General features: G+C 36.5%; 1 protein-coding gene and 1 non-coding gene across 11 annotated transcripts in view; both read right to left on the bottom strand.

Annotated features, from left to right (window-relative positions):
• CEP162 (centrosomal protein 162) overlaps positions 1-24,701 on the bottom strand; it is a 95,228-nt gene that overhangs the window by 46,579 nt on the left and 23,948 nt on the right. For all 10 annotated transcript variants that reach the window (XM_081529772.1, XM_081529777.1, XM_081529771.1 and 7 more), the window contains 5 exons: positions 19,538-19,653; positions 18,603-18,633; positions 15,501-15,617; positions 4,737-4,928; positions 4,099-4,180 (listed from right to left, as the gene is read on the bottom strand). In XM_081529772.1, coding sequence (XP_081385898.1) covers positions 4,099-4,180; positions 4,737-4,928; positions 15,501-15,617; positions 18,603-18,633; positions 19,538-19,653 — 538 coding nt within the window. The remainder of the gene's footprint in view (positions 1-4,098; positions 4,181-4,736; positions 4,929-15,500; positions 15,618-18,602; positions 18,634-19,537; positions 19,654-24,701) is intronic.
• Positions 20,378-20,449, bottom strand: TRNAF-GAA (transfer RNA phenylalanine (anticodon GAA)). Its single transcript has one exon. It is a non-coding gene; the product is annotated as a tRNA-Phe (tRNA).

Here is a 24,701-nt window from a genome sequence, read left to right as displayed (position 1 = left end):
GTTATTAATGTTAAACATATTATTTACAATTCTGGTTAAGAGAGCAAACTTACACAGCATCACATAATTGTTTTAAAATAATAATTGCAATGCAGCATAAGGGACTTCATGGTTGACTCTGAGACCTACTTCAAAGGAAAGACAAACCAAACAAGACTGAGATTGCTTTTATCCAAGAAAAATTTAAAAATGAATTTCTAAATGGCCTTTTTGTATTATAGCTCATAAAGACAACATGCATTTGAGGCAGGAAAAATATTTTATACATTTCTAGCTTCCCTGGTAGCTCAGCTGGTAAAGAATCTTCCTGCAATGCAGAAGACCCTGGTTCAATTCTTAGTTGGGGAAGATCCCCTGGAGAAGGGACAGGCTTCCCATTCCAGTATTCTTGGGCTTCCCTGGTGGCTTAGCTGGTAAAGAATCTGCCTGCAATGCCAGAGACCTGGGTTTGATCCCCTGGGTTGGGAAGATCCCCTGGAGGAGGGCATGGCAACCCACTCCAGTATTCTTGCCTGGAAAATCCCCATGAACAGAGGAGCCTGGTGGGCTACAGTCCATGGAGTCATAAAGAGTCAGACATGACTGAGCAACTAAGTACACACAACAGAAGAAATTAAGAAGTAACCATAATTTAAATCAAAGCATAAAACATAAACATTAAAATGAATAATTTCATTCATAGTACAGGAAATTTTTTAAGTGAAACAAGAAAAATCACTAGGACTTTAAAATCACTCCTTTAGTTTAAAACACTTAAAGGCAATGTTACATTTCAGATCAGTAATTTTTAAAATATGGAAACTATTCCTTAAAGAAATATTATAAATGTGATTAAATATCAGCATATTATGAGAGTTCCAGAAATATGTATATTGTCATTTTTGAATTACTAGTTCATGGTCCATTAGGTTACTTGATTTTTACATTTGTAAAATAAGATTAAAGGAAAGTTTAGGGGCTACCATTTTCACATAAGATAGACTGGCTTTTTAATAATTGTTAGAAATACTTGAAGTAGCTGGAATAATCAGAAAACGTATCGATACTAGTTCTTTCCTTCTTAATGGTAGCAGAACCTGATTATCATCATAATTGTTCCCCTTTCCTGCTGTGAACCAACTGAACTACATTTCATCACTGCCTTCAGTCTAGATGGGGCCATACACTAGTTCTTGTCTTTAGAATGTGAATGCTATGATGACAAGAATCTAAAATAATGAGGCTTAGTAGTTGGGTTTTAGGTGGCAAGGAAATTGATACAGAGGCTTGGAGAGGTAACAACCCATGTTTTACGGTAACAGAACATTTGCTAAACTGACACCTACAACAGTTTGTAAGGCAGACCACACGGCTACCCAGTCTAGGGTACTAAGAAAATGGTAGGAGAGAATAGGCAGTTTTTAAGTGCCAGCTACCACTGACTACTTTTGACAAGATATTATGAGAAAACAATAATTTCAAGATAGAATGGCTTGGTTTGTTACGAAGAAATCAGAGGGAACAAAGTCTGGACATTTAAGGTGTCTTAGGTTCACTCTCGGTGTCTAAACTCAAACGGTAAGATTCAGCATTACAAAATGCTATGAAAAAGCAAGATACCAATGAGACTTCTTGGTTGAAAAGGGTGACTCAGTCCCTTGGCAAATATTATATTACTCTAAGTGTCATCTTCAAACTTAAGGTTATTGTTCCTAATAATATATTCAGACAGCTGCAATTGAGAGAGAAAAAAACAGAGGGAATAAGGAAGCAGACATAAAACAGATTTACAACCTTTGTCTAGCAAAGAGTGTTAAGTGTAGTTACTGGCACATGGGACTGATTGGAACCAAGTACATCAGAAGCCTAATAAACTTTCTGAAGGAACTGTAATGACAAAGAAACCACAACTCTACTTAAAAAAAGAAAAAAGGCTCGAGACTTGTTTGGGAGCCTTAAAACCACCTGCAGACAGAAAGCAGATGGAGAAACGAGTGCCTCCTCCAAGTCGGGCATACCCTTCCCCTGAAAACCACTTCAGCTGAAGCCAACGGTGATGAAATACAAGACAAATTCTTCAAGGATTGGGACCAAGAGCTACATGAAACAATAGAGTTACTTGGTAGTTTCTCCTTAAGAGCAGAATCATGGCCTGATTAAGGAAAATTCTTACAAGGTCCTTCAGTAGATTTCAAAGCTGCATTACTGATGGGTATATTTTCTTCTCATACTTTTCCATTCTGAATGGGAAGGGTGTGGGTAAGGAAGTAGTAACTTGTCTTTTTAATTCACTGATTAGCAGACAATGAGGAGCTACACTCAAACCTGATAAAGACAATTGAGCTTCACCTAGAAATACTGGCCTTTCAGATGGATACAGTCCTAAATGGGACTTTGGGCTGTTTGCTTTGGGGAGGAGCTGAGTAGGTCTTTGTGTGAAGTAGGTCTTTGTAATGAAGAAGAGTGGAATGGATATTTGACAGAGTGGAGATTCTGGTGGAGATAGGCTAGATGCCTACCAAACACATTTACTTTCTTTCTGGGTACACAAGCAAACCACATTTTCCATTCCTTTTGGACCTTGTTAGCTAGAGGTGCTGGTTCTTAGCAACAGAATATGGACTAAAGTGATGTAACATTTCTGTTGAGGGAGTTAAAAGGAAGTACGCTAAACCATTTTTTTTTCTCTCCTTATATTTTTCCTTATCTGAAAAATCCGGTTGACAGAGGAGCCTGGTAGGCTACAGTTCACTGAGTCACAAGAGTCGGACATGACTTAGCAACAAAACCAGATGAGTTTTAGTATAAGCTACGATGAATTATTTTGTCTCAACTAGCACAAATGTAGGAAAAAGACCAAATCACTGCAAGTGGATTTACATGATGAAGATGGAGTTCAAGGAGGGGCTCAAAAACTTGTCTGTTATAACATAAATGAACAAGTGAATACATGAACAGATGACAGGCTTTTCACAGAAATATTTTATGGAGATAAAAACCTGACAATCTGAGTGTGTTCCTGGGTCATGGCCATATGATCTTGAGAAATTAATTTAACCTCTTTAAGCCCCAGTTTCTTATCTATGAAATGATGATAATGGAATAGACTTCATGAAATTGCTATAAGATTAAATAAAGTCTGATAGGTAAAGAGCTTTGTACAGCACCTGGTCCACAGTAAGCATGTGATTAAAATGTTAGCTGTTATTGTCATCATCATCATCTGGTTCCTGTGAGAGCTCTACCAGTTAAGTCTGCTTACCCTGGGTGCATCACTTGAATGGTGGGGATAAAGATGCTGACCCATCTGTTATGAAGATCTCACGAGATAACGGATGACACTCCTGGTGCTGCATGGATGCCAAGCTGTCCTACGACAAGGTGACTGTGATAGGATTCTCTGTGATGGTGAATGATAGCCAGGTCCTGTAAGCTGTCATTAAAATGGACTGGAGCTGGAGATTTTTGTGAAGCCCATTTCTCTTGTGACCCAAGATCTCACCCTGGGAGATGACGGCTAGTCTGTGACTAAGCGCAGAATTTACTGGTTTATAAAGAAGCGAGTAGATGACTCACACACAGAGTAAAATTCATGTTCACTCTCAGTGTTCGAATCAGCTGTCTCTGAGCTATTTAGAGCTGAAGGGATTTTATTTTTCAGTGAAAAGCTTTAAGACTACCCACCTAATGGCAGCAACTTTTTGGTAGCAATTGTTTATTTTTTTATTTTAGAACTAGATGAATTTTGATAAATTAATTGAGTAAAGATTAATATGAAAAGAAAATAGGAGTGACTCACAGGTAGACTCATACCAGCTACCTGTTAATCATTCACTAGGAACGGTTCAGTTCAATTCAGTCGCTCAGTCATGTCCGACTCTTTGTGACCCCATGAACAGCAGCATGCCAGGCCTCCCTGTCCATCACCAACTCCTGGAGTTTACCCAACTCATGTCGACTGAGTCGGTGATGCCATCTAACCATCGCATCCTCTGTTGTCCCCTTCTCCTCCTGCCCCCAATGGGAAAGACTGGTAGAACAAATGATTCTAGAAGTTTGCAGTGACAAAACAAAAAACAAACAAACAAACCTGCACAATCCATTCCAAGAAACTCATACCTGACAGGTTGTAAATCAAAACCACTGACCCCAAAGGAATCTATTCTGATAGGCTTCATCAGCTCCTCTACTGTGGGCAGATCTGAGGGAAGAAAAGTTAAAACAGCAACCAAAAATGTTATGTAAATTGCTTAATTTAACGTCTAATACCACCAAACTCACATTTTCTCTGACTGACATAGTTAACAAAATAATACATATAATAATCCCAGGTTCCCACTGTAAACTTATTTGTATCAAAAAAATCTTTGGTATTTGTATTTGAAACGTATTTCTACTTTCTTTCCCTCTCTCTAAGTATATGCATATGGGTATATCCACAAACATTATGTACTTAGTTGATCCCCCAAAACTGTTCTCCATTAAAAAAAATAACATTAGTATATGTTCATGGAAAAGTATAAAAAAATATGAAAATACTCAAGAGATTTCTTAATTTGGTCAAAGCATATTAGAGGAGGAATTAAAATTTTAACCTATTTTCGATGCTAACCTTATAGTTAAAAGGGTAATTCCCAGATTTATTTAAACAAACTTTTAAATTCAGATACTGAGAAATCATTACTACAGCCAACTGTATTTAAATTATACCATACTGAAAACAGCTGAGAGAGAGGCTCAAACAAAGATGTTTTTACCAGACTCTGTAGTAGAAATGTTTTTAGAGGACCCTTCATTTTCTTGAAGATGATCTTTTGTTGAGCTCTTGGTATTTTCTGCTGCATTGCTCTCGGTTCTTTGTTCATCCGCATCTCCCAAAGAATGGGCTATGTGACAATAAGCCTGATGTAGAGCTTCAGTGTCACTATTGCTCTGTCCGTAAGAAATACCTGTTGAGATAAATGTCATCTCTAGTATAACCACACAAATACACGAGAAATTTAAAACACTAAGTTCATCCCTTAATCTGTTAAGCATGGTGAACAAGGCTGTAGGACAATACTGACATGATACAGAGTGAAATACAAACCTTAGTAATGGGTGGCCACAGCCTGCCAGCATGAATCTCAGCAGGCTCAGGGACTCTTTCAGCAGGCTGAAATGTGTTCTGACAGGCTAACTGTAAAATCATCTCTGCCTACTATCCCTATACAACCTCTCTGCACTGGAGAAAACTATTCCTAAATTTCTCAAACTGACACAAAAAGTTTTCAAGGATTCTCTCCTCTGCTCCACACCCCGTGCTCCCCCAGCCCCGCCACCTCTCTCTCCACTTTCCTGAGCCACCAAACATCTAGTACTCATTTCTTCAACTGAAACTCAATCCTCTAACTTTGCAGTCCAGTGTGTTCCAAAACCCTGCTAAAGCTGCTATAATTAAAAAAATAACTTCCTAGTAGACAAACCCAGCCTTTAACTTTCTTCAGCCTGAAAAATTTTCTCTGCCCTGTGAGACATGTGACCCTGCTCTTTTCCTGGGGACTGTTTCCTCTGTATAACACCTTCTTGTTCTCACTGCTCTGATGGCTGCTTTTCCACCTTCTGTGGTAAATAGCTCACCTCAGGACTCCACCTTCAGCTCTCTTTTTTCAAACTTCTCTTTTCTGTGGGTGTGTGTGTGTTGGGGGGTGATAGATAATTTCATTAACACCCTTTGCTTAGTAATTGCCCATAAACATTTGACTCCCAAACCTGTGTCTTCTGTTTAATCTATCTTCTCTTTTCTGAACGCTGAAATTCTTAACAGACATGTAGACATCTAATATATCCTCAAGTGAATTAATTACATTCCCCAGCAAAATCGGTTCTGCTCCCAGTATCTGCTACTTTGGCTATGGCATGATCAGTCATCCAGTTTTCCAAAACAGAGAACCTCATGTCAGAGTTCACTTTTCCTTCCCTATTAACCTCCTTCTCTTCCCACCAACTGATAAACTCTGGAGAAAAGAATTCAAAGAATCTAATGACAATGATGAGCTAAGATTTTTATGAGTATTTTCTTACTCATTTTGTACTTTTCATTATTAACAGTAGAATTTTCAAAATTAGAAGAATAAAAGCATTATAGAAGAGTAGAAAAAACAAGAGAAATAGGGTGATCAGACTCCTGTTCTCTTGATAACTGTGACTAATAATTAATACCTAAAAAGAGCATATATACAGCCTCCTCTTTCTCTATATAATCTGTAAATTGCATAGTATAAAATTCTGAGGAACTAGTTTCAACTCTAAATGTAAGAGGGCGCCAAGTACCACATGTGATTATGTAAGAATGCCTTACAATGGAATAGCTTTCCATCTGCTGCTTCAGGTCATCAGGTCACCACTGCTATTTGGAGCCTGCCCAATATGGAATAAATTTGCTTAAATAAACTAAAAACAAAAAAGTGAAGGAGACTTCCCTGGATGTCCAGTGGTTAAGAATCCACCTTGCAATGCAAGGGATGCAGGTTTGATCCCTGGTTGGAGAACTAAGATCCCACATGCTGCAGGGCAACCAAGTCCATGTGCCACAACTAGAGAATCTGAGTGCTCTAACTACTGAAGCCTGCATACTCACAGCTTGTGTGCCACAGCCAGAGAATCTGTACGCCACCATGGAAGACCCCACAGGCTGCAACTAAGACCCAATGCAGCCAAATAAATAAATAAATACATTTAAAAAGTGGGGGATACCACCAGGTCGGAATCACGAACAGCTAAGTGGCAGGGATGTTCAGCAGCACTTGAGGAAAACAATCTTGCCTGCTAAAGTAAGCCTAATTTTCCCCCAAAACCATCTATCAGACTCAAAGGGAGAAGAGAATTAATTTTTATGAAGAAATGAAAAAGGCAGAAGGCATTTTTCCTCCTCTAGAGAAATATCTGGATGCTTAAGTATCTGCTGAGTATGCATGAAAGAAATGATCCCAATGGGAAACAGCATCACAGTACTGAATGCTCATACCTAATTTAACAGGCTTGAGGTGCCAGAAAGGTTTTGGCTTAAAGTAACAGCTGAGCAAACATGTGGAAAAGCAAATTACCTAAAAGTTAAAAATTAGAAATGGAAGATAGAGAAGCATTAGATGCTGCTCAGAAAACAGAGCAAGTGAAAGGTACTTGTCTCCTAATTTGAATCATTAATCCAACTGATATTAAAAATAATTTCAGGGTCATAGATGCTGACCTTTTTTTAATATATATATATATATATATATATATTTTGTGAAAGTATAGTTGACTTACAATGTTTCAGATGCACAGCAAGGTGATTCAGTTATACAAACATACATATATTATTTTTGAAATTATTTTCCATCATAGATTATTACAAGATATTCACTAGAGTTCCCTGTGTTATACAGTAAACTTTTGTTGCTTATTGCGTTATCTACTTTTTAGACTCTTTGTGACCCCATGGACTGTAGCCTGCCAGGCTCCTCTGTCCTGGGAGATTCTCCAGGCAAGAATACTGGGGATCTTCCCAACCCAGGGACTGAACCCAGGTCTTCCACACTGCAGGCAGATTCTTTACCGTCTGAGCCACCAGGAAGTCCTTTAATTAGAAATCTAGCATTCTGTTCATACTAAGTCAAACAAGTAGAATAAAAATGTCATAATATTTTTAGTTAGGCAAAAATTCATAAGTTTTCTAAAATATATATGTGTATTTATATGTATGTATACAAAAGCTTTTCTACTACACTTGATAAAGGCTTGGAAAGAACATCAAAAAAAAAAAGAGAATTGGAGAACATAAACTAAATGAAATGGGAGCACTGAATATGAAATAGAAAAAGTGAAACATGCTACATAAAAGTAAAAGATCATCATGTTTTTAAACATGACTGCTCATCAGAAACATATCTGGAGCTCTGGAGAAAAAGAGTAATACTTGAGCATTTGTATTTTGCAAAAAATTTCAAGATAATTCTGATATGCATCTGGATTTTAAAAGTGATTACAGGTTTTTCTATTAGATCCTATTTTTGGTGATAAAGAGTTCTATTATCTTTCTGTTGACCAATCACAATACACTGGTATTAAGTAATAGTTACATAGTCACAAGAGTAAAAGATGTTTATCAGTTTTCACAATCAATAGCCAAACAAAAAATAAAAGATATAAGCCAGAAAGAAAAACACCAATACAGTATACTAATGCATACATATGGAATTTGAAAGATAGTAACGATAACCCTATATGCGAGACAGAATAAGAGACACAGATGCATAGAACAATTTTATGGACTCTGAGGGAGAAGGTGAGGGTGGGACGTTCTGGGAGAATAGCATTGAAACATGTATATTATCATATGTGAAACAGAACACCATTCCATGTTCGATGCATGAGACAAGGGCTCAGGGCCGGGGCAATGGGATGGCCCAGAGGGATGGGATGGGGAGGGAGGTGGGTGGGGGGTCCAGGAAGGGGAACACATGTAGACCCATGGCTGATTCATGTCAATGTATGGCAAAAACTATTACAATATTGTAAAGTAATTAGCCCCCAACTAAAATAAATAAATTTATTAAAAAAAAAAAATTCCCCCCAAAAAATAAAAATAAAAATAAAAAGCCAAAAAAAAATAAAATAAAAAAATAAATAAAAAAATAAAAATAAAAATAAAAGATAATTACAATTGCAAGCCATAATGGGAACATGATTAACTTAACAAAATAAAATAACTACATACAATGGAGGTGTGTCAGGCAGAGTGATGTGGTAAGTGGAAGTGCATATATGCACATGTTTTCACCCACCCAATCAGTCTATGTCTTTTGGTCAGTGCATTTAATCTATTGACATTTAAGTTATTGATACGTATGATCCTATTACCGTTTTCTTAATTGTTTCGGGATTACTTTCTGTAGTTCTTTTCCTTCTCTTGTGTTTTCTGCCTAAAGAAGTTCCTTTAGCATTTGTTGTAAAGCTGGTTTGGTGGTGCTGCATTCTCTTAACTTGTGCTTATCTCGAAAGCTTTTGATTTCTCCATCAAACCCGAAGGAGTCTTGCTGGGTATTTTTGGTTGTAGGTTCTTCCCTTTCATCACTTTAAATATTTCATGCCATTCCCTTGTGGCTTGCAGAGTTTCTGTTGAGGAATCAGTTGATAGTCTAATGGGAGTTCCCTTGTATATTATTTGTCATTTTTCCCTTGTTGCTTTTAATAATTTACTTCTGTCTTTACTTTATGCCAGTTTGATTACTATGTGTTTTGCTATGTTTCTCCTTGGGTTTATCCTGCCTGGGACTCCTCTGTGCTTCCTGGACTTGGTTGACTATGTCCTTTCCCATGTTTAGGAAGTTTTCAGCTATTATCTCTTCAAATATTTTCTCAGGTCCTTTCTCTCTATGTTAAAACCTTTTTAAGCATTTTACAGAGAGAAAAGGGCTGACTTCTTGCATGTATTTTATATATTACCGCAAGTCAAAAACTCACTGTATTTTCCACTTTAAGAAGCAGAGAAGTGTCAGATCCTATTGGGCAGAGGCAGGGGTCTGGTTGTGAAGCAACACTTTCCTCTTGTGACTGCTCCAGTCACGCAACCATGGCACAAAATGGTCCCTGCCCTTGAGACAAATGAAAACAAGCAAAAGGCTAGATCTGACCATCACTTTAGAGTTACCAACCTTTTTAAGACAGTAAAACACAAGTTTCATGAACAGTATCATCAAAAAAAAAAAAAAAGAGAGATAAAAATCTGACGATGTATCACCTAAACTGAGCCTGCTTAAGGCTGGAAGACACATGGTAAACAAAGGAAGCGGCTGATACTTTCAGTTCTTAATCCAAGCTCAGACTCTGATTTGACAATTTTCCAGTGTACTTTTGTAAATACTAGGTAAATTTAATACTTCATAGCCAAAAGGTATTTATGCCTTCAGGTTCTTTATTATAATTTGACTATTAACAGAGTATTGAAATAAAAAGTGATGAAAACCACAGAGCTGCTACTTCTAGCTGAACTGTAACAATATGCTAGGCACTATACATAATCTCAACTGACATCAAATGATGTCATTTTAAAGAAGAGGAAACAGGCTCTGAGGCACTAATTGTCCATTGTCACCCAGCTGGTAACTGACAAGGCTGAAAATATGAATCCAAGACCATAAGACAGTAAGGTCATACTCTATTCTTCTAGTAACTGACTCACCAAATTATTTCAGAATCCAGAATATTTAAGAAATAAGACCAAAAAATTTTAATTTTATATAATTTCCCAGATCATATTAGAGTTTCTATTTCCAGCAATGTTTTTTTATTTCTGAGTTTCTTATAATGTACAGCAGAAGTTCTCAAACTGCTCTGATTTTCATTCAGAGAAAATCATGGGTTCCACAGATGTTTGAATTTTCATTTTAAAATATGAAGACCAGAGTGATAAGTCTTTCCTCTGGCTTCATTTTCATGCATATCTTAGAACAAAGTTTCTCTGGCCACCCTGTATATAAATGAACCTTCTATAATGTATCACTGATTAGAAAAGCTATAGCTCTACACTTGGCTTTTAAAAGAATCCATATCTACTTACTGAAAACAGTGCAAGCAGACTATCAGAGCACATATGACAAGTATTTAAATAAAAACAGTAATATGACTGAGGAACATGTGCCCAGCATGTGCTTGCATCATGGCAGAATATTCAGTCAGGTAATAACAAGTAAATGAGTAATGTTTTGATAGAAAACTTCTGCTGTAATTTTTTGTTGTTGTTTTAACTTTGTACCTGTTATATTCACATTTAACTGTTATACTCACATTTTAAAACAGAAGTAAATGAAACAAGACAGTGGTGACTCTTAGAACGGCAATGACTAGAAATAAGAGATGTGAGTGGACTGAGGTTTTGATCACGCTTTGTTTTTTGATCTCATTGCTGCTTACATGAATGTGTTCAGTACTTGAAAATTCATCAAACTGCACTATGATGATACATGAATTCTACTACAAGTATATTATATTGCCATAAAAAAGTATAAAGAAATAAAAAGTAAAATTAAAATGCAAGCAGATGTTCAGAGTTGGCTAATGATTTACCATTTCTATTGCTCTTTTTTTGACTAGTGTCTGACTTGATTTAGTTGACCATACTGGTCACCTAAGACTTGCAAAAGAAAGCTGAAAAGATCCCATTTGCACTTGTTTATGTGGTAAACCAAAAATATTCTCATATTATACAATAAAAATAAATACAAACATACTGGAAATTTGATGATATAAGAATGTAACAAGTATCTGTAACATTTAATTCAGAAGACCATTACTGTTCTCTTCTCACTAACTTTTCAAGTAAATGTCACAAATGTAAACATTTATATTTATACTGATAAAATACATTTTGTATCTATATAGAGAGTACTACCTAAGATTCCATTTGGGAGGTAGGTAACAGTTCTACTGCTTCAAGAAGTTTGACAAGGCACTATCTTAAAGGTCTCTACAACTTTTAGTCAAGTCTAGATGGTCCTACACATTTCAGAATTTCAAGATGTAATCTAGCTTTTTCCTACCCAGAAGGAACTATGGAAAAGCACAAAAACAAAGTCTCAATTCTCCTACATATAGCAAATTTAACAGAATTGGGGGGGGGGAGGAAATTATTTAATATTCATCTCAGTACCATACTTTGTACCAACAGCATTTATTAACAAGTATTTCTTTTAAAACACACTTTACTCAGCCTATTGGCATAAAGTCTCACCATTAGCAAGTTCAGGCTATTTAACTTGTTTAAAAAGGTAGAAAATGTGAGATTGAAAATTTTACTGTTGATACAGCCTACCAAAGCTGAAATCAAGAATAAACAGATAATGTGAACAGACCAATTACTAGAAGTGAAACAGAATCTGTAATAAAAAACCTCCCTACAAACAAAAGTCCAGATTGGATGCCTTCACTAGGGAATTCTAACAAAGATATAAGAAAGAACTTATACTAATTCTTCTCAAGATCTTCTAAAAGACTGAAGAGGAGGGAAATCTCCCACAGTCATTCTGTGAAGCCACCATCACCTTGATCCAAAACCACACAAAGACACTACCAAAAAAGAAAATTACAGGCCAGTATCTCTGATGAATACAGATGCAAAAATCCTCAACAAAGCATTAGCAAACAGAACCCAATAGTACATAAAAAGGGTCAGACACTGTGATCAAGTTGGATTCTCCCCAAGGTCACAAGGATGGTTCAACATATACAAATCAATGTGATACGTATACCACATCAACAGAAGAAAAGACAAACCATATAACCATCTCAATAGATGCAGAAAACGCATCTGATAAAATTGAACATTAATTCATGATCAAAACTCTCACCACAGTGCGTACAGAGAGAACATAAATCAACATAATAAAAGCTATTTATGACAAACCCACAGGCAACATAGTACTCAACAGTGAAAAGCTGGAAGCCTTCCCACTGAAATACGGAACAAGACAAGGACGCTCTCTCACCTCTTCTATTTGACATATTTTGGAAGTCTGAGCCACAGCAATGAGACAAGAAAAAGAAACAAAAGGGATCCAAACTGGAAGGAAAGAGGTAAAACTGTCATTACATGCGGATGACATGATACTCTATATAGAAAGCCCTAAAGACTCCACACAAAAACTGTTAGAACTAATAAATGAATTCAGCAAGGTAGCAGGATACATGGCTACAGAACTCTGTTGCATTTCTTTATACTAACATGAAATATCAGAAAAAGAAAAGGAAAATCCCTTTCAATAATGCATTTAATAAATACCTAGGAATAAACCTGACCAAGGAACTAAAAGATTTACATGCTGAGAACTATAAAATACTGATGAAGGAAATTAAAAATGATTTAAAGAAATGGAAAGCTACTCCATGCTCTTGGATTAGAAGAAACAATATTGTTAAAATAGCCCTACTCAAAGCAACTTACAGATTTAATGTGATCCCTATTAAATTACCCATGACATTTTTCACAGAAGTAGAACGAATAATGCTAAAATTTATATAGAACCACAATAGACCCAGAATTGCTAAAATAAATATGTGAGGGAAAAAAAAAGGTTGAAGACATACCTTCCAGGCTTCAGACAATACTACTAACCTACAGTAATCAAAACAGCATGGTACTGGCATAAAAACAGACCCATGGATAAGCAAACAGAAAAGAGCCCAGAAATAAACCCCCACACTTATGGTCAATTAATTTTCAACAAAGGCAAGACCATACAATGGAGGAAAAAAACAGTCTCTTCAATAAGCAGTGTTAGGAAAGCTGGTTGGTCTCATACAAATCAATGAGATTAGAACACACCCTCACACCACACACAGAAATAAACTCAACATGGCTTAAGACTTAAATATAACACATGACACCATAAAACTTGTGGAAAAGAACATAGGCAAAACATCCTCTAATATAAATTGTATCAATGTTTTCTTAGGTCTCATTAAGGCAAAAGAAATAAAAGCAAAAATAAGCAAGTGAAACCAAATTAAACTTATAAGCTTTTTGCACAAAAGGAAACCATAAACCTACAGAATAGGAGAAAATATTTGCAAACGACGCAACTGACAAGGGCTTAATTTCCAAAATATACAAACAGATCAATAGGAAAAAAAAAAAACCACAAACAAAAATGAACAGAAGACGTAAACAGACATTTCTCCAAAGAAGCCATACAGATAGCCAAAAGGCACATGAAGAGATGCACAATATTGCTATTAGAGAAATACCCAAGTCAAAACTATAATGTGATATCACCTCACACCATCATGAAAAAGAATGACCATCATGAAAAGGTTAACAAATAATAAATGCTGGAGAAGGTGTAGAGAAAAGGAATCCTCCTACACAGTTGGTGGGAATGTAAGCTGCTGCAGCCACTATGGAGATCAGCATAAAGGTTGCCTAAAATACTAAAAATAGAGTTACCATATGATCCAGCAATCCCAACTCCTGAGTGTATATCCAGAAAAGATCAACACTCTAACTCAAAAAGATACACGCACTACAATATTCATAGCAGCACTACTTACAAGACTCAAAACAAGAAAGCAACCTAGGTGTCTATCAATAGATGAATGGATAAAGAAGATGTGATGAACACACACACACACGCTGAAATACTATTCAGCCATGAAAAACAATGAAATAATGTCATTTGAAGCAGCATAAATGACTTTACAGGTTATCATACTAAGTGAAGTAAGTCAGAAAGAGAAAGATAAATACTGGTATGATAGCAGTTATATGCAGAATCTAAAAAAAAATACAAATGAACTTATTTACAAAACAGAAACAGACCCACAGACACAGAAAACAAACTTCGTAAGTTAATAAAGGAGGAATAAACTAGGAGTTTGGGATTAGCAGATCCACATTACTATATATAAAACAGATAAATAACAAGGACCTACTGTATAGCACAGGAAAACTATATTCAACATCTTGTAATAACAAATAATGGAAAAGAATCTAAAAATATATATGTAGACATGTAAGTATATATGTCTACATACACACACATATATAACTGAATCACTACTGAAACTAACACTTAATAAATCAACTATACTTCAATAAAAAATGTAAAATTTTATTGATATAGTTATTACATGTATTGTTATATATCATATATATTTTCCCCAGAAATGAAGTCAATTAAACACAAAATAACCTCAGATATGCAGATGATACCACACTTAGAGCAGAAAGTGAAGAGGAACTAAAAAGCCTTTTGATGAAAGTGAAAGAGGAGAGTGAAAAAGTTCAGGCTTAAAGCTCAACATTCAGAAAAGTAAGATCATGACATCTGGTCCCATCACTTCATGGGAAATAGATGGGGAAACAGTGGCAACAGTGGCAGACTTTATTTTTGGGGCTCCAAAATCACTGTAGATGGTGATTGCAGCCATGAAATTAAAAGATGCTTACTTCTTGGAAGGAAAGTTATGACCAACCTAGATAACATATTAAAAAGCAGAGACATTACTTTGCCAACAAAGGTCCCTCTAGTCACGGCTATGGTTTTTCCAGTAGTCGTGTATGGATGTGAGAGTTGGACTGTGAAGAAAGCTGAGTGCTGAAGAATTGATGCTTTTGAACTGTGGTGTTGGAGAAGACTCTCGAGAGTCCCTTGGACTGCAAGGAGATCCAACCAGTCCATCCTAAAGGAGCTCAGTCCTGGGTGTTCATTAGAAGGACTGATGCTGAAGCTGAAATTATAATACTTTGGCCACCTCCTGCAAAGAGTTGACTCATTGGGAAAGACCCTGATGGTGGGAAGGACTGGGGGCAGGAGGAAAAGGGGACGACAGAGGGTGAGATGGCTGGATGGCATCACCGATTCGATGGACATGAGTTTGGGTAAACTCCGGGAGTTGGTGATGGACAGGGAGGCCTGGCGTGCTGCGATTCATGGGGTCGCAAAGAGTTGGACATGACTGAATGACTGAACTGAACTGAGAGACTAGCTATAGTTTCTCATTCTTACCTGTTCCTATCATTTCATTATCAGTCATATCTGGCAGAGCCTTTGGCTTAGTTTTTGTTGTATCCTGTTCATCAAGGTTGACTTCTGCAACGGAGTCTAATGAATCAAGCAGCACTACTGGAATAACATAAAAGAAAAATATTAGGAATATAAATAAGCTTGTATGGTTCTACTCATAAAATACTTAAATCATGTGCAATCTGTATAAAAACAAAATAAATGTTTACATATAAAGAATATATAACTATATACCTAGAAAAAGAATGATTTTCTTCTTATATACAACAGAGCAGGCTTACATCAAAACTTATCTATGCTTAAATACAGGTCTAATGTATATTTATATGTAAAAGGCAAAGGGCTGAGGAAAAAAACAAAAAAAAAACCCCTTTTCTCTTAATTTTATTGACACATAGTGCTTATTAAAAATTGTATATATTTGAGATCTATGACTTGTTGACTTGATGAACGTATACATTATAAAATCCAACCAGTCCATCCTAAAGGAGATCAGTCCTGGGTGTTCATTGGAAGGACTGATGTTGAAGCTGAAAATCCAATACTTTGGCCACCTGATGATAAGAACTGACTCATTCAAAAAGACCCTGATGCTGGGAAAGATTGAGGGCAGGAGGAGAAAGGGACGACAGAGGATGAGATGGTTTGATGGCATCACCAACTCAATGGACATGGGTTTGGGTGGACTCCGGCAGTTGGTGATGGACAGGGAGGCCTGGTGTGCTGTAGTTCATGGGGTCGCAAAGAGTCAGACATGACTGAGCGACTGAACTGAAATGATACACTATAAAATAATCAACCAAATCAAGCTAATTAACATATCCATGTACCCTTTTTTGTGTATGTGATGAGAACACTTAGGATCTCCCTGCTGAGTGAGTTTCAAGTATACAACATTAACTGCAGTCACACTGTTGCACATCAGATATCCTTAACTTACTTGTACCCCTTAACCAACCTCCATATGCCCCAAACCTAGCCCCTAGTAACCATCATTCTACTCTGTTTCTAGGATATTGACATTTTTAGATTCCACATACAAGTGAGAATAAACAGTATGCATCTTTCTTCATCTGGTTATTTCACTTACTGCAACACCTCCACATTTATCCATTTTGCTGCAAATGGCAGGATTTCGGGGTTTTTTTAAGCTATATATTCAACATTTTCTTTGCCCATTCATCTTTTGATGGACATTTAAGTTCTATCCATATCTTGGCTATTGTGAATAATCCTGCAATAGACAGGAGAGTGGGGCTTCCTAGGAGGCTCAGCGTAAAGAATCTGCCTGCCAATCCAGTAGACCCATGAAACGTCGATCCTTGGGTCGGGAAGATCCCTTGGAGGAAGAAATGGCAACCCACTGTAGTATTCTTACTTGGGAAAATCCCATGGACAGAGGGGCATGGTGGGCTACGATTCAAGGGGTCACAAAGAGTTGTACACGACTTGGCAACTGAGCACACACACAAATATGGGAGTACAGATATCTCTTCCAGTTATATATCCAGAAGTGGGATTCTGAATAATGTAGTTTCACTTTTAATTTTTTTTCAGAAACCTCTGTCCTGCTTTCCATAATGGCTGCACCAATTTATATCCCTACCAACAGTGTACTGAAGTTCTCTTTTCTCTATATCCTCACCAAAACTTATTTTTCCTCTTTTTGATAACAATCATCTAACAAGTATGAGATGATATCTCATTATGGTTTTGATCTGCATTTCCCTGATGATTAGTAAAGTTTAGTAATTTTTCATACACTTGTTTATTGCATATCTTGAGAAATGTCTATTTGGGTCTTCTGCTCACTTTTAATTTTTGTTTTTACTGAGCTGCATGAGTTTTCTGTACATTGTGGATATTAATCCTTTACCAAACATATAGTTCATAAATATTTTGCCCTACTTTATAAGCTGCATTTTTACTCTGATGTTTTCTTTTGCTATGTATGTAGAAGCTTTTTTAGTTTAATTCAATACCATTTAGCTATTTTGCTTTTCTTGCTTGTGATTTGGGGGTCATATCCACAAAATTATTGCCCAGTATACCATCAAGCAGCTGTATTCCTATGCTTTTCTTTTCATTTTTGCAGTTTCTGGTCTTATACTTAAATTTTTGATCCATTTTGAGTCAACTTTTGTATGTGGTATGAGATAAGGATCCAATTTCATTCTTCTGCATGTGGACACCTAGTTTTCTAAACATGAAGTATTGAGGAGACTATCTGTCCTCATTGTACATTCTTGGCACCCTGTTAAAGATCAGGTGACTACAGGTGCATGGACTTATTGTTTCATTGGTTTTATGTTTGTTTTTATAGCAGTACCATACTGTTTTGGTTACTATAGCTCTGTAATACATTTTGAAGTCAGGGAGTGTGATGCCTCCATGCTTTGCTCTTTCTCAAGCTTGCTTTGGTTATGTGAAGTCCTTTGTGGTTTCATAAAAACTTTAGACTTTTTTTTTTCTATTTCTGTGAAAAATGTCACTGGAATTTGATAGGAATTTCACTGAATCTGTAGATCGCTTTGGATAGTATGGACATTTTAACAGTAGTAATTCTTTTAATCTATGAGCACAGAATGTTTTTCTATTTATTTTAGTGTTCAATTTCTTTCTGATGTTTTATAGTTCTAGGCATAATTTACCTCCTTGATAAAATTTATTCCTAAATTTGTATTCTTTTTGATGTCACTGCAAATAGAATTGCTTGTTTGTAGTCTTCTTGAGGGATATTTGTCTAGCTTTCATATCAAGGTGATGCTGGTCTTACACAATGTTTGAAAAAATTCCCTCTTCTTCTGTTTTTTAGGAAGAGTTTAAGGAGGATTAACATTAATCATCTTTGAATGTTTGGTAAAATTTATCCATAAAGGAATTTGGTCCAAGGTTTTTAAAAAACATATATCCTTAAATACAACAGGCAGAATTTAAGGTAGGCATAAAGAACATATTGAGAAAATCTATAAATTTTAATTCATCAGAAATTATTTAAAAACAGACAGTAATTTATTCAGAATTAGATACAATTCTGAACAGACCAACTGTCTACAAAAATTCACGAATACACATAATATTTACCATTAGCCAGCATGCCAGTTTTTTCTTCTTCCTAAAAAAAGAAAATTATATGATTTGAAATTGAACTTATATGAAATGACTACACTGCAAAGAGTAACACAACTTGAAAGCCAGCACAATACCCAATTATGAAAAGATCAAGAAATGCGCTTTCTGGATTTCTTTCATCATGCTCACTCACTGACAATTCTATAAGACTAGACAATGTAGCAGTGAGAGAACTTCTACAAGTCTCTTCAGAACCTTGGTGATTACCAACAATTAATTTAGGCCTTTATGAGCCTTGTTTAAAGTACCTGATGTCACCTGCTCATCTACCTTGCTCAGAAATTATCCTCTTTATTGAACTCCAAGATAACATCACTAGTTTATAACAAACAGCAATTGTCTACTATTAATTAGGTAGCTTCAAGGATAAGTTCTGTCTGGCATGTCTTGGTAAAAACTGAGAAATGAGAGAATTAAGAGTACAACATTCCTAAATGTGAACTGAATAATTTAACTGACAATTAACAATATTAATTTAATTTACAGTCTTAGCCCAGTAAGTTTCAGATAGTAACATTACTATTGGCATAAATACTAGGGAGGAAATGTCTCACAAGGACAAGACCAACCAAAGAAAAGTACAGTTTAATATACCTGTTTAAAAATTAAGATTTGAGATTTTAATGAAATTTTCAATCTTTAAAGCTTAAAGAAATTTCCCAAAAGAAATCTTTCAGAAAATCATCAACTGCCATGTATTTCATTAAGATTAAAATTGACATCCTGAGTTAAGAAAGTGTCTGAGTATTAAGAGACTTATAACTTTACAACAATGAGCAATACTATAAAGAACTCTGTATTTTGAGCTGTTTTTAGAGCAATAGTCAGTAGTCAGCTAAGGTAATGAAAGAAGTTTCCAAACTGTCAAACATATAATTGATACATACCTGTTTGGGTTCATTTGTTTTTTCTGATTTGGAATTTTCTTTGGAATTAGTCTCTCCTTTAGGAGTCAAAGGTGCATCAATATCCTCCTCATCTTCAAAATCATCACTATAATTTTCTGAAGAAAATAGTTTTAAAAAAACCACAAGAATCATATAGTCAAAAAAGTCAAATTCCCAGGCAAAGACTGTTGATTTCCAAAAGAAGTCTGCATAAGAGTAATTTACTTCAATGTTAACATAAAGATATCTTTAAGAACACACTATTTTGAGGAAAAGATTGATGAGAATTCAATTCTTAAGACTTGGGTGGCTTTTCTTTGTACTTTCAAGTAGTTATCCGTTTTATATTTTTAATACTTTGAATTATTTTCCAACTAAAATTTTCTAGAGGTGTTCAAAATATTATATACTTTTAAAACAAACTGCAGTTACTTGATTTTTAAAGATAAAAATCTCAAATTGCTTACTTCTAAAAGGCAGCACTTTTGAAAAATCTAGAAATGCTTAAACAAAGGTTGGATTTTACTTAAGTTGATTTTTTTAGTCTTTACAGTTATTTCTACTGTTACCCTTAAGCAGTACTTATGAAAGCTCTATCTCTGACACCCCTCAGGAAATACTAGCCTTAATGACCTTCACCGTTTCCCAATTCTAGGCATCTCTCGGCTAAAAGTGAAAGTGAAATCGCTCAGTTGTGTAAAGTGAAAGTGAAAGTGAAGTCGTTCAGTTGCGTCCAACTCTTTGCGACCCCATGGACTGTAGCCCACCAGGCTCCTCCATACATGGAATTTTCTAGGCAAGAGTACTGGAGTGAGTTGCCATTTCCTTCTCCAGGGGATCTTCCCAACCCAGGGATCGAACCTGGGTCTCCCGCATTTCGGGCAGACGCTTTACCACCTGAGCCACCAGGGAATCCTCTCAGCTAAAGTCCCAAATTATTATCTCAATGACTCTGCAGCAGAAGGCAAAGGTCTGTCCAGTTAACATGATGCTATCAGGCTTCTTATGGTGAAGATGGGCAGAAACTGTCTCACCAGGATCTCATCATCAATTTTTAATTGGTTGTCTATAGCCTTCCAGTTGAAGGACTGAGTAAGATTTGTGGGCTGCAGAACAAGAATGGCCTTTTCAGAATAGAACTGATCATTCATTATCTTATTTGTATTTCAAAAATTAGATCACATTCAGAGACAGGATGGCCTAATGGGCAAAAAGACTGCATGAGGTTTGAGAGTCTGCTTCTGGAATGACCGTCTTTCAGTCTTCTCTTTGAATGGAGATTAACAATGGAAGTCTGAAAATGAGTAAGTTAAACAGAGATGTTCCCAGTCAGATCTACCTGCAGAAATATTTCCATTTCAGTTCACAGGTATACAAGGGTGGAAGAACATGGGTATTGTGACTTAGGCAGATAAACTAGGTTGGTTGGTTAATTACAACAGTATCTATAGGCTGCAGTCCATGGGGTAGCTACGAGTCGGACACGACTGAGCGACTTCACTTTCACTTGTCAGTTTCATGCACTGGAGAAGGAAATGGCAACCCACTCCAGTGTTCTTGCCTGGAGAATCTCAGGGAGAGGGGAGCCTGGTGGGCTGCCGTCTATGGGGTGGCACAAAGTCGGACACAACTGAAGCAACTTAGCAGCAGCTACATTCTGAGGCTGAGAAGCTCACCTCTATTTTTCTTCTATCTGAAAAAGAACTCTGCCTGGAATTTTATAGTATCAGCAGACATAATTTAATTCACATAACAGTTACAGAGAAATTACCTTGTATTAAATTCTAGATGCTAGGACCAATATCAGATGCTTAACATTTTCATATTCTAGTGGGAATCACTGAATTTTAAGTACCTCAGGAATTAGTCTTGCTTAAGTAAAGATGATGAACAAGGACGGAAGACATATGGGAGAGTGTAAGTGTAAGTAAGTAAGTAAGTGTTGGTCGCTCAGTCATGTCTGACTCTTTGCCACCCCATGAACTGTAGCCCTCCAGGCTTCTCTGTCTATGGGATTCTCCACGCAAGAATACTGGAGTGGATTGCCATTCCCTTCTCCAGAGGATCTTCCTGACCCAGGGATTGAACCCACGTTTCCTGCATTGCAGGCAGCTTCTTTACCATTTGAGCTACAGGGAAGTCCTACGGGAGAGTATGACATGAACTTAAACAACTACTTGGGATTCAGGAACTTGCTAAAAATCAATGGAAGAGGATGTAGTGTTTGTGTCACCTCAAAGAAGCAGTACAAGAAACAGTTCAGATACTGTGGCATAGTGCTTGTAGCATGACCAGAACCAGGAGACTTGTATTCAACTTCTGATTCTACTATTTTTCAGTTGTAGAACCAAAAGCAAGTCACAAACTCTTTGCCTCATGCTTCCCAGCTATAAAGTAGGAACAATAACAGTAATTATTTCAGAGAATTGCTGAGAAGATTAAGAGTTAGTGTTATATAGTATGCACTGTATGTTAGTCTTAGCCAATATGTTGAGCAGTAATAATTTATCTGTTAGAATTATAGCTTGTGTTATACTTAATCTGAACTAAAAGTTAATAAAGCCAAATATTATTTAAGAAATGTACTAATCTAATGTGCACTTTTCAGAACGACATTTTGTTGGCACTTAGTAATGGAATAGTCTATAGGCAAATATTACCAACATATAAAAGACCAATTTCAGGAATTTTGTCACAAATAAACTAGGTTTGAAGCAAGAAGGAAATGCCATTGGTAGACACAGAGAGAAATAAGACAGACAAAAAATAAAAGGAAGGAAAACAACGAATCAGCAATTTCTGAAAGAAACACCAAGGGAAATTAAGTTTATATAAAAATGCAAGAATAAAACCCAGTTGAGAAAGTGGTTCTCATATGAGAAATATCAGAGATAATAATATCCACCAGCTCTTTCACACTGTTTGGAAAACAATGAGAATATTAATTTTTATTTTATTTTCTCGGGCTCCAAAATCACTACAGATGGTGTCTGCAGCCATGAAATTAAAAGACACTTGCTCCTTGGAAGAAAAGCTGTGACAAACCTAGACAGCATATGAAAAAGTACAGAAATTACTTTGCCAACAAAGGTCTGTATAGTCAAAGCTGTGTTTTTTCCAGTAGTCATGTATGGATGTGAGAGTTGGACGATACCCAAGGCTGAGTGCCAAAGAACTGATGCTTTTGAACTGTGGTGTTGGAGAAGACACTTGAGAGTCCCTTGGACTGCAGGGAGATCCAATCAGTCCATCCTTAATGAAATCAGTCCTGAATATTCATTGGAAGGACTGATGCTGAAGCTGAAACTCCAATGCTTTGGCCACCTGATGTGAAGAGCTGATTCATTAGAAAAGACCCTGAAGCTGGGAAAGATTGAAGGTAGGAGATGGGGACGACAGAAGACAAGATGATTGCATGGCATCACCAACACAATGGACATGAGTTTGAGCAAGTTCTGGGAGATGTTGAAATACAGGGAAGCCTGGCATGCTACAGTCCATGGGGTCTCAAAGAGTAGGACATGACTGAGTGACTGAACAACAACAATTTTATACTTCTGATCTGTTTGACTGGAAGACATTGCACATTCAACACTGGGGATTTCTACTATTATACTTCATATCTGTAACTTTGAAAATATAATTTGCATAAATAGAAAATAAGCAAACAATTCTTGATGTAAAAGATCTAAAAGATACATTTTGGAGATAAGTTTTTCCTTCTCTCTTAGAATATTTGGCTGATAAATTTTAAGTATGATGGAATCTAGAGGATTTTCACCTGTACCATGTTGGATTTCAAGGACTTTGTAAATAGTACATGCACATTCAGTTGTGTCCAACTCTTTGCAACCCCATGGACTGCAATCTACCTGGCTCTTCTATCTGAGTAATTTTCTAGGCAAGAATACTGGAGAGGGTTGTTATTTCCTACTCCAAAATAATGCATAAAATGCATAAAGTATATGAAACAAATGTTTTCAGACATTGGACAATCAGCAGTGCAAAAAATACGATTCTTAAGAAAGATAAACAGGTGAGCTGAGTCTACATTTACTAGAAGGTACATACATCCTGCAGTGCTAAGCAGGATCAGGGAGATCAGGACAGTCTTACTGTGTTAATAAAACAGAGATAAGACTACTGAAAAGACAAGGTAAGCTGCAGGCAAGTGATAAAGGGAAGATGGTGAGCTGGTAAAGAATCTGCCAGCAATGCAGGAGACCTGGGTTTGATCCCTGGGTTGCAAAGATCCCCTGGAGAAGGGAATGGCTACCTACTCCAGTATTCTGGCCTGGAGAACTCTATGGACTCTATAGTCCATGGGGTCACAAAGAGTTGGGACTCCACTGAGTGACTTTCAGAAACAAAGCACTAGAAATCTGCAGGGGCCCCCTTGAGTCTCTCCTGCATACTGAATCATTTAAGTATAGTTTGACCAAAGAACAAGTGGGATGTTGGAAGTTGGACAATTTCCATATTTTGCACAGGGAAAAGTGATTTTGAAGCTCTAACCAGCTTGAGTGGAAAAAATCCTTGTTGTTCAATAGGAGCATCCAGTGAAAATATCAACAGGGCTATGTCTCAGTAGCTGTGTCAAACTCTGCTAAAGTAAGGCTACTCTGGACTTCCCCTAACAAAGCAGAAGAAAAGCCTTGAAAAGATCAACCTTTTAGCCAGAACAAAGCTCAACACTGTTGAAAAGAAGAAAACAAAATTCAGAAACTTAACAATGTAAAACTCTACAACATATTCAACACTCAATTAAAAATTTACTAGAATTACAAGGAGGAGAAAGTCACCATAACTAGAAGAGACCCATAAATAAACAAATAGTGGGATCACAGAATATACTCAGTGTTGAGGACTTGAAAACAAAGAACATGAGGAAATATACTAAAAGAAATGAAAAAAGAGATCTGCTTTTTAATATGCTATCTAGGTTTGTCATAACTTTCCTTCCTAGGAGTAACTGTCTTTTAATTTCATGGCTGCAATCACCATCTGCAGTGATTTTGGAGCCCCCCAAAATAAAGTCTGCCACTGTTTCCACTGTTTCCCCATCTATTTGTCATGAAGTGATGGGACCGGATGCCATGATCTTAGTTTTCTGAATGTTGAGCTTTAAGCCAACTTTTTCACTCTCCTCTTTCACTTTCATCAA

This window comes from Giraffa tippelskirchi, chromosome 9 (genome assembly GCF_054371585.1).
Source record: "Giraffa tippelskirchi isolate mGirTip1 chromosome 9, T2T-mGirTip1v1.2.pri, whole genome shotgun sequence".
NCBI lineage: Eukaryota > Metazoa > Chordata > Mammalia > Artiodactyla > Giraffidae > Giraffa > Giraffa tippelskirchi.
The sequence above is the reverse complement of the archived record's forward strand: the minus strand, read 5'-3'. Positions and strand labels throughout refer to the sequence as shown.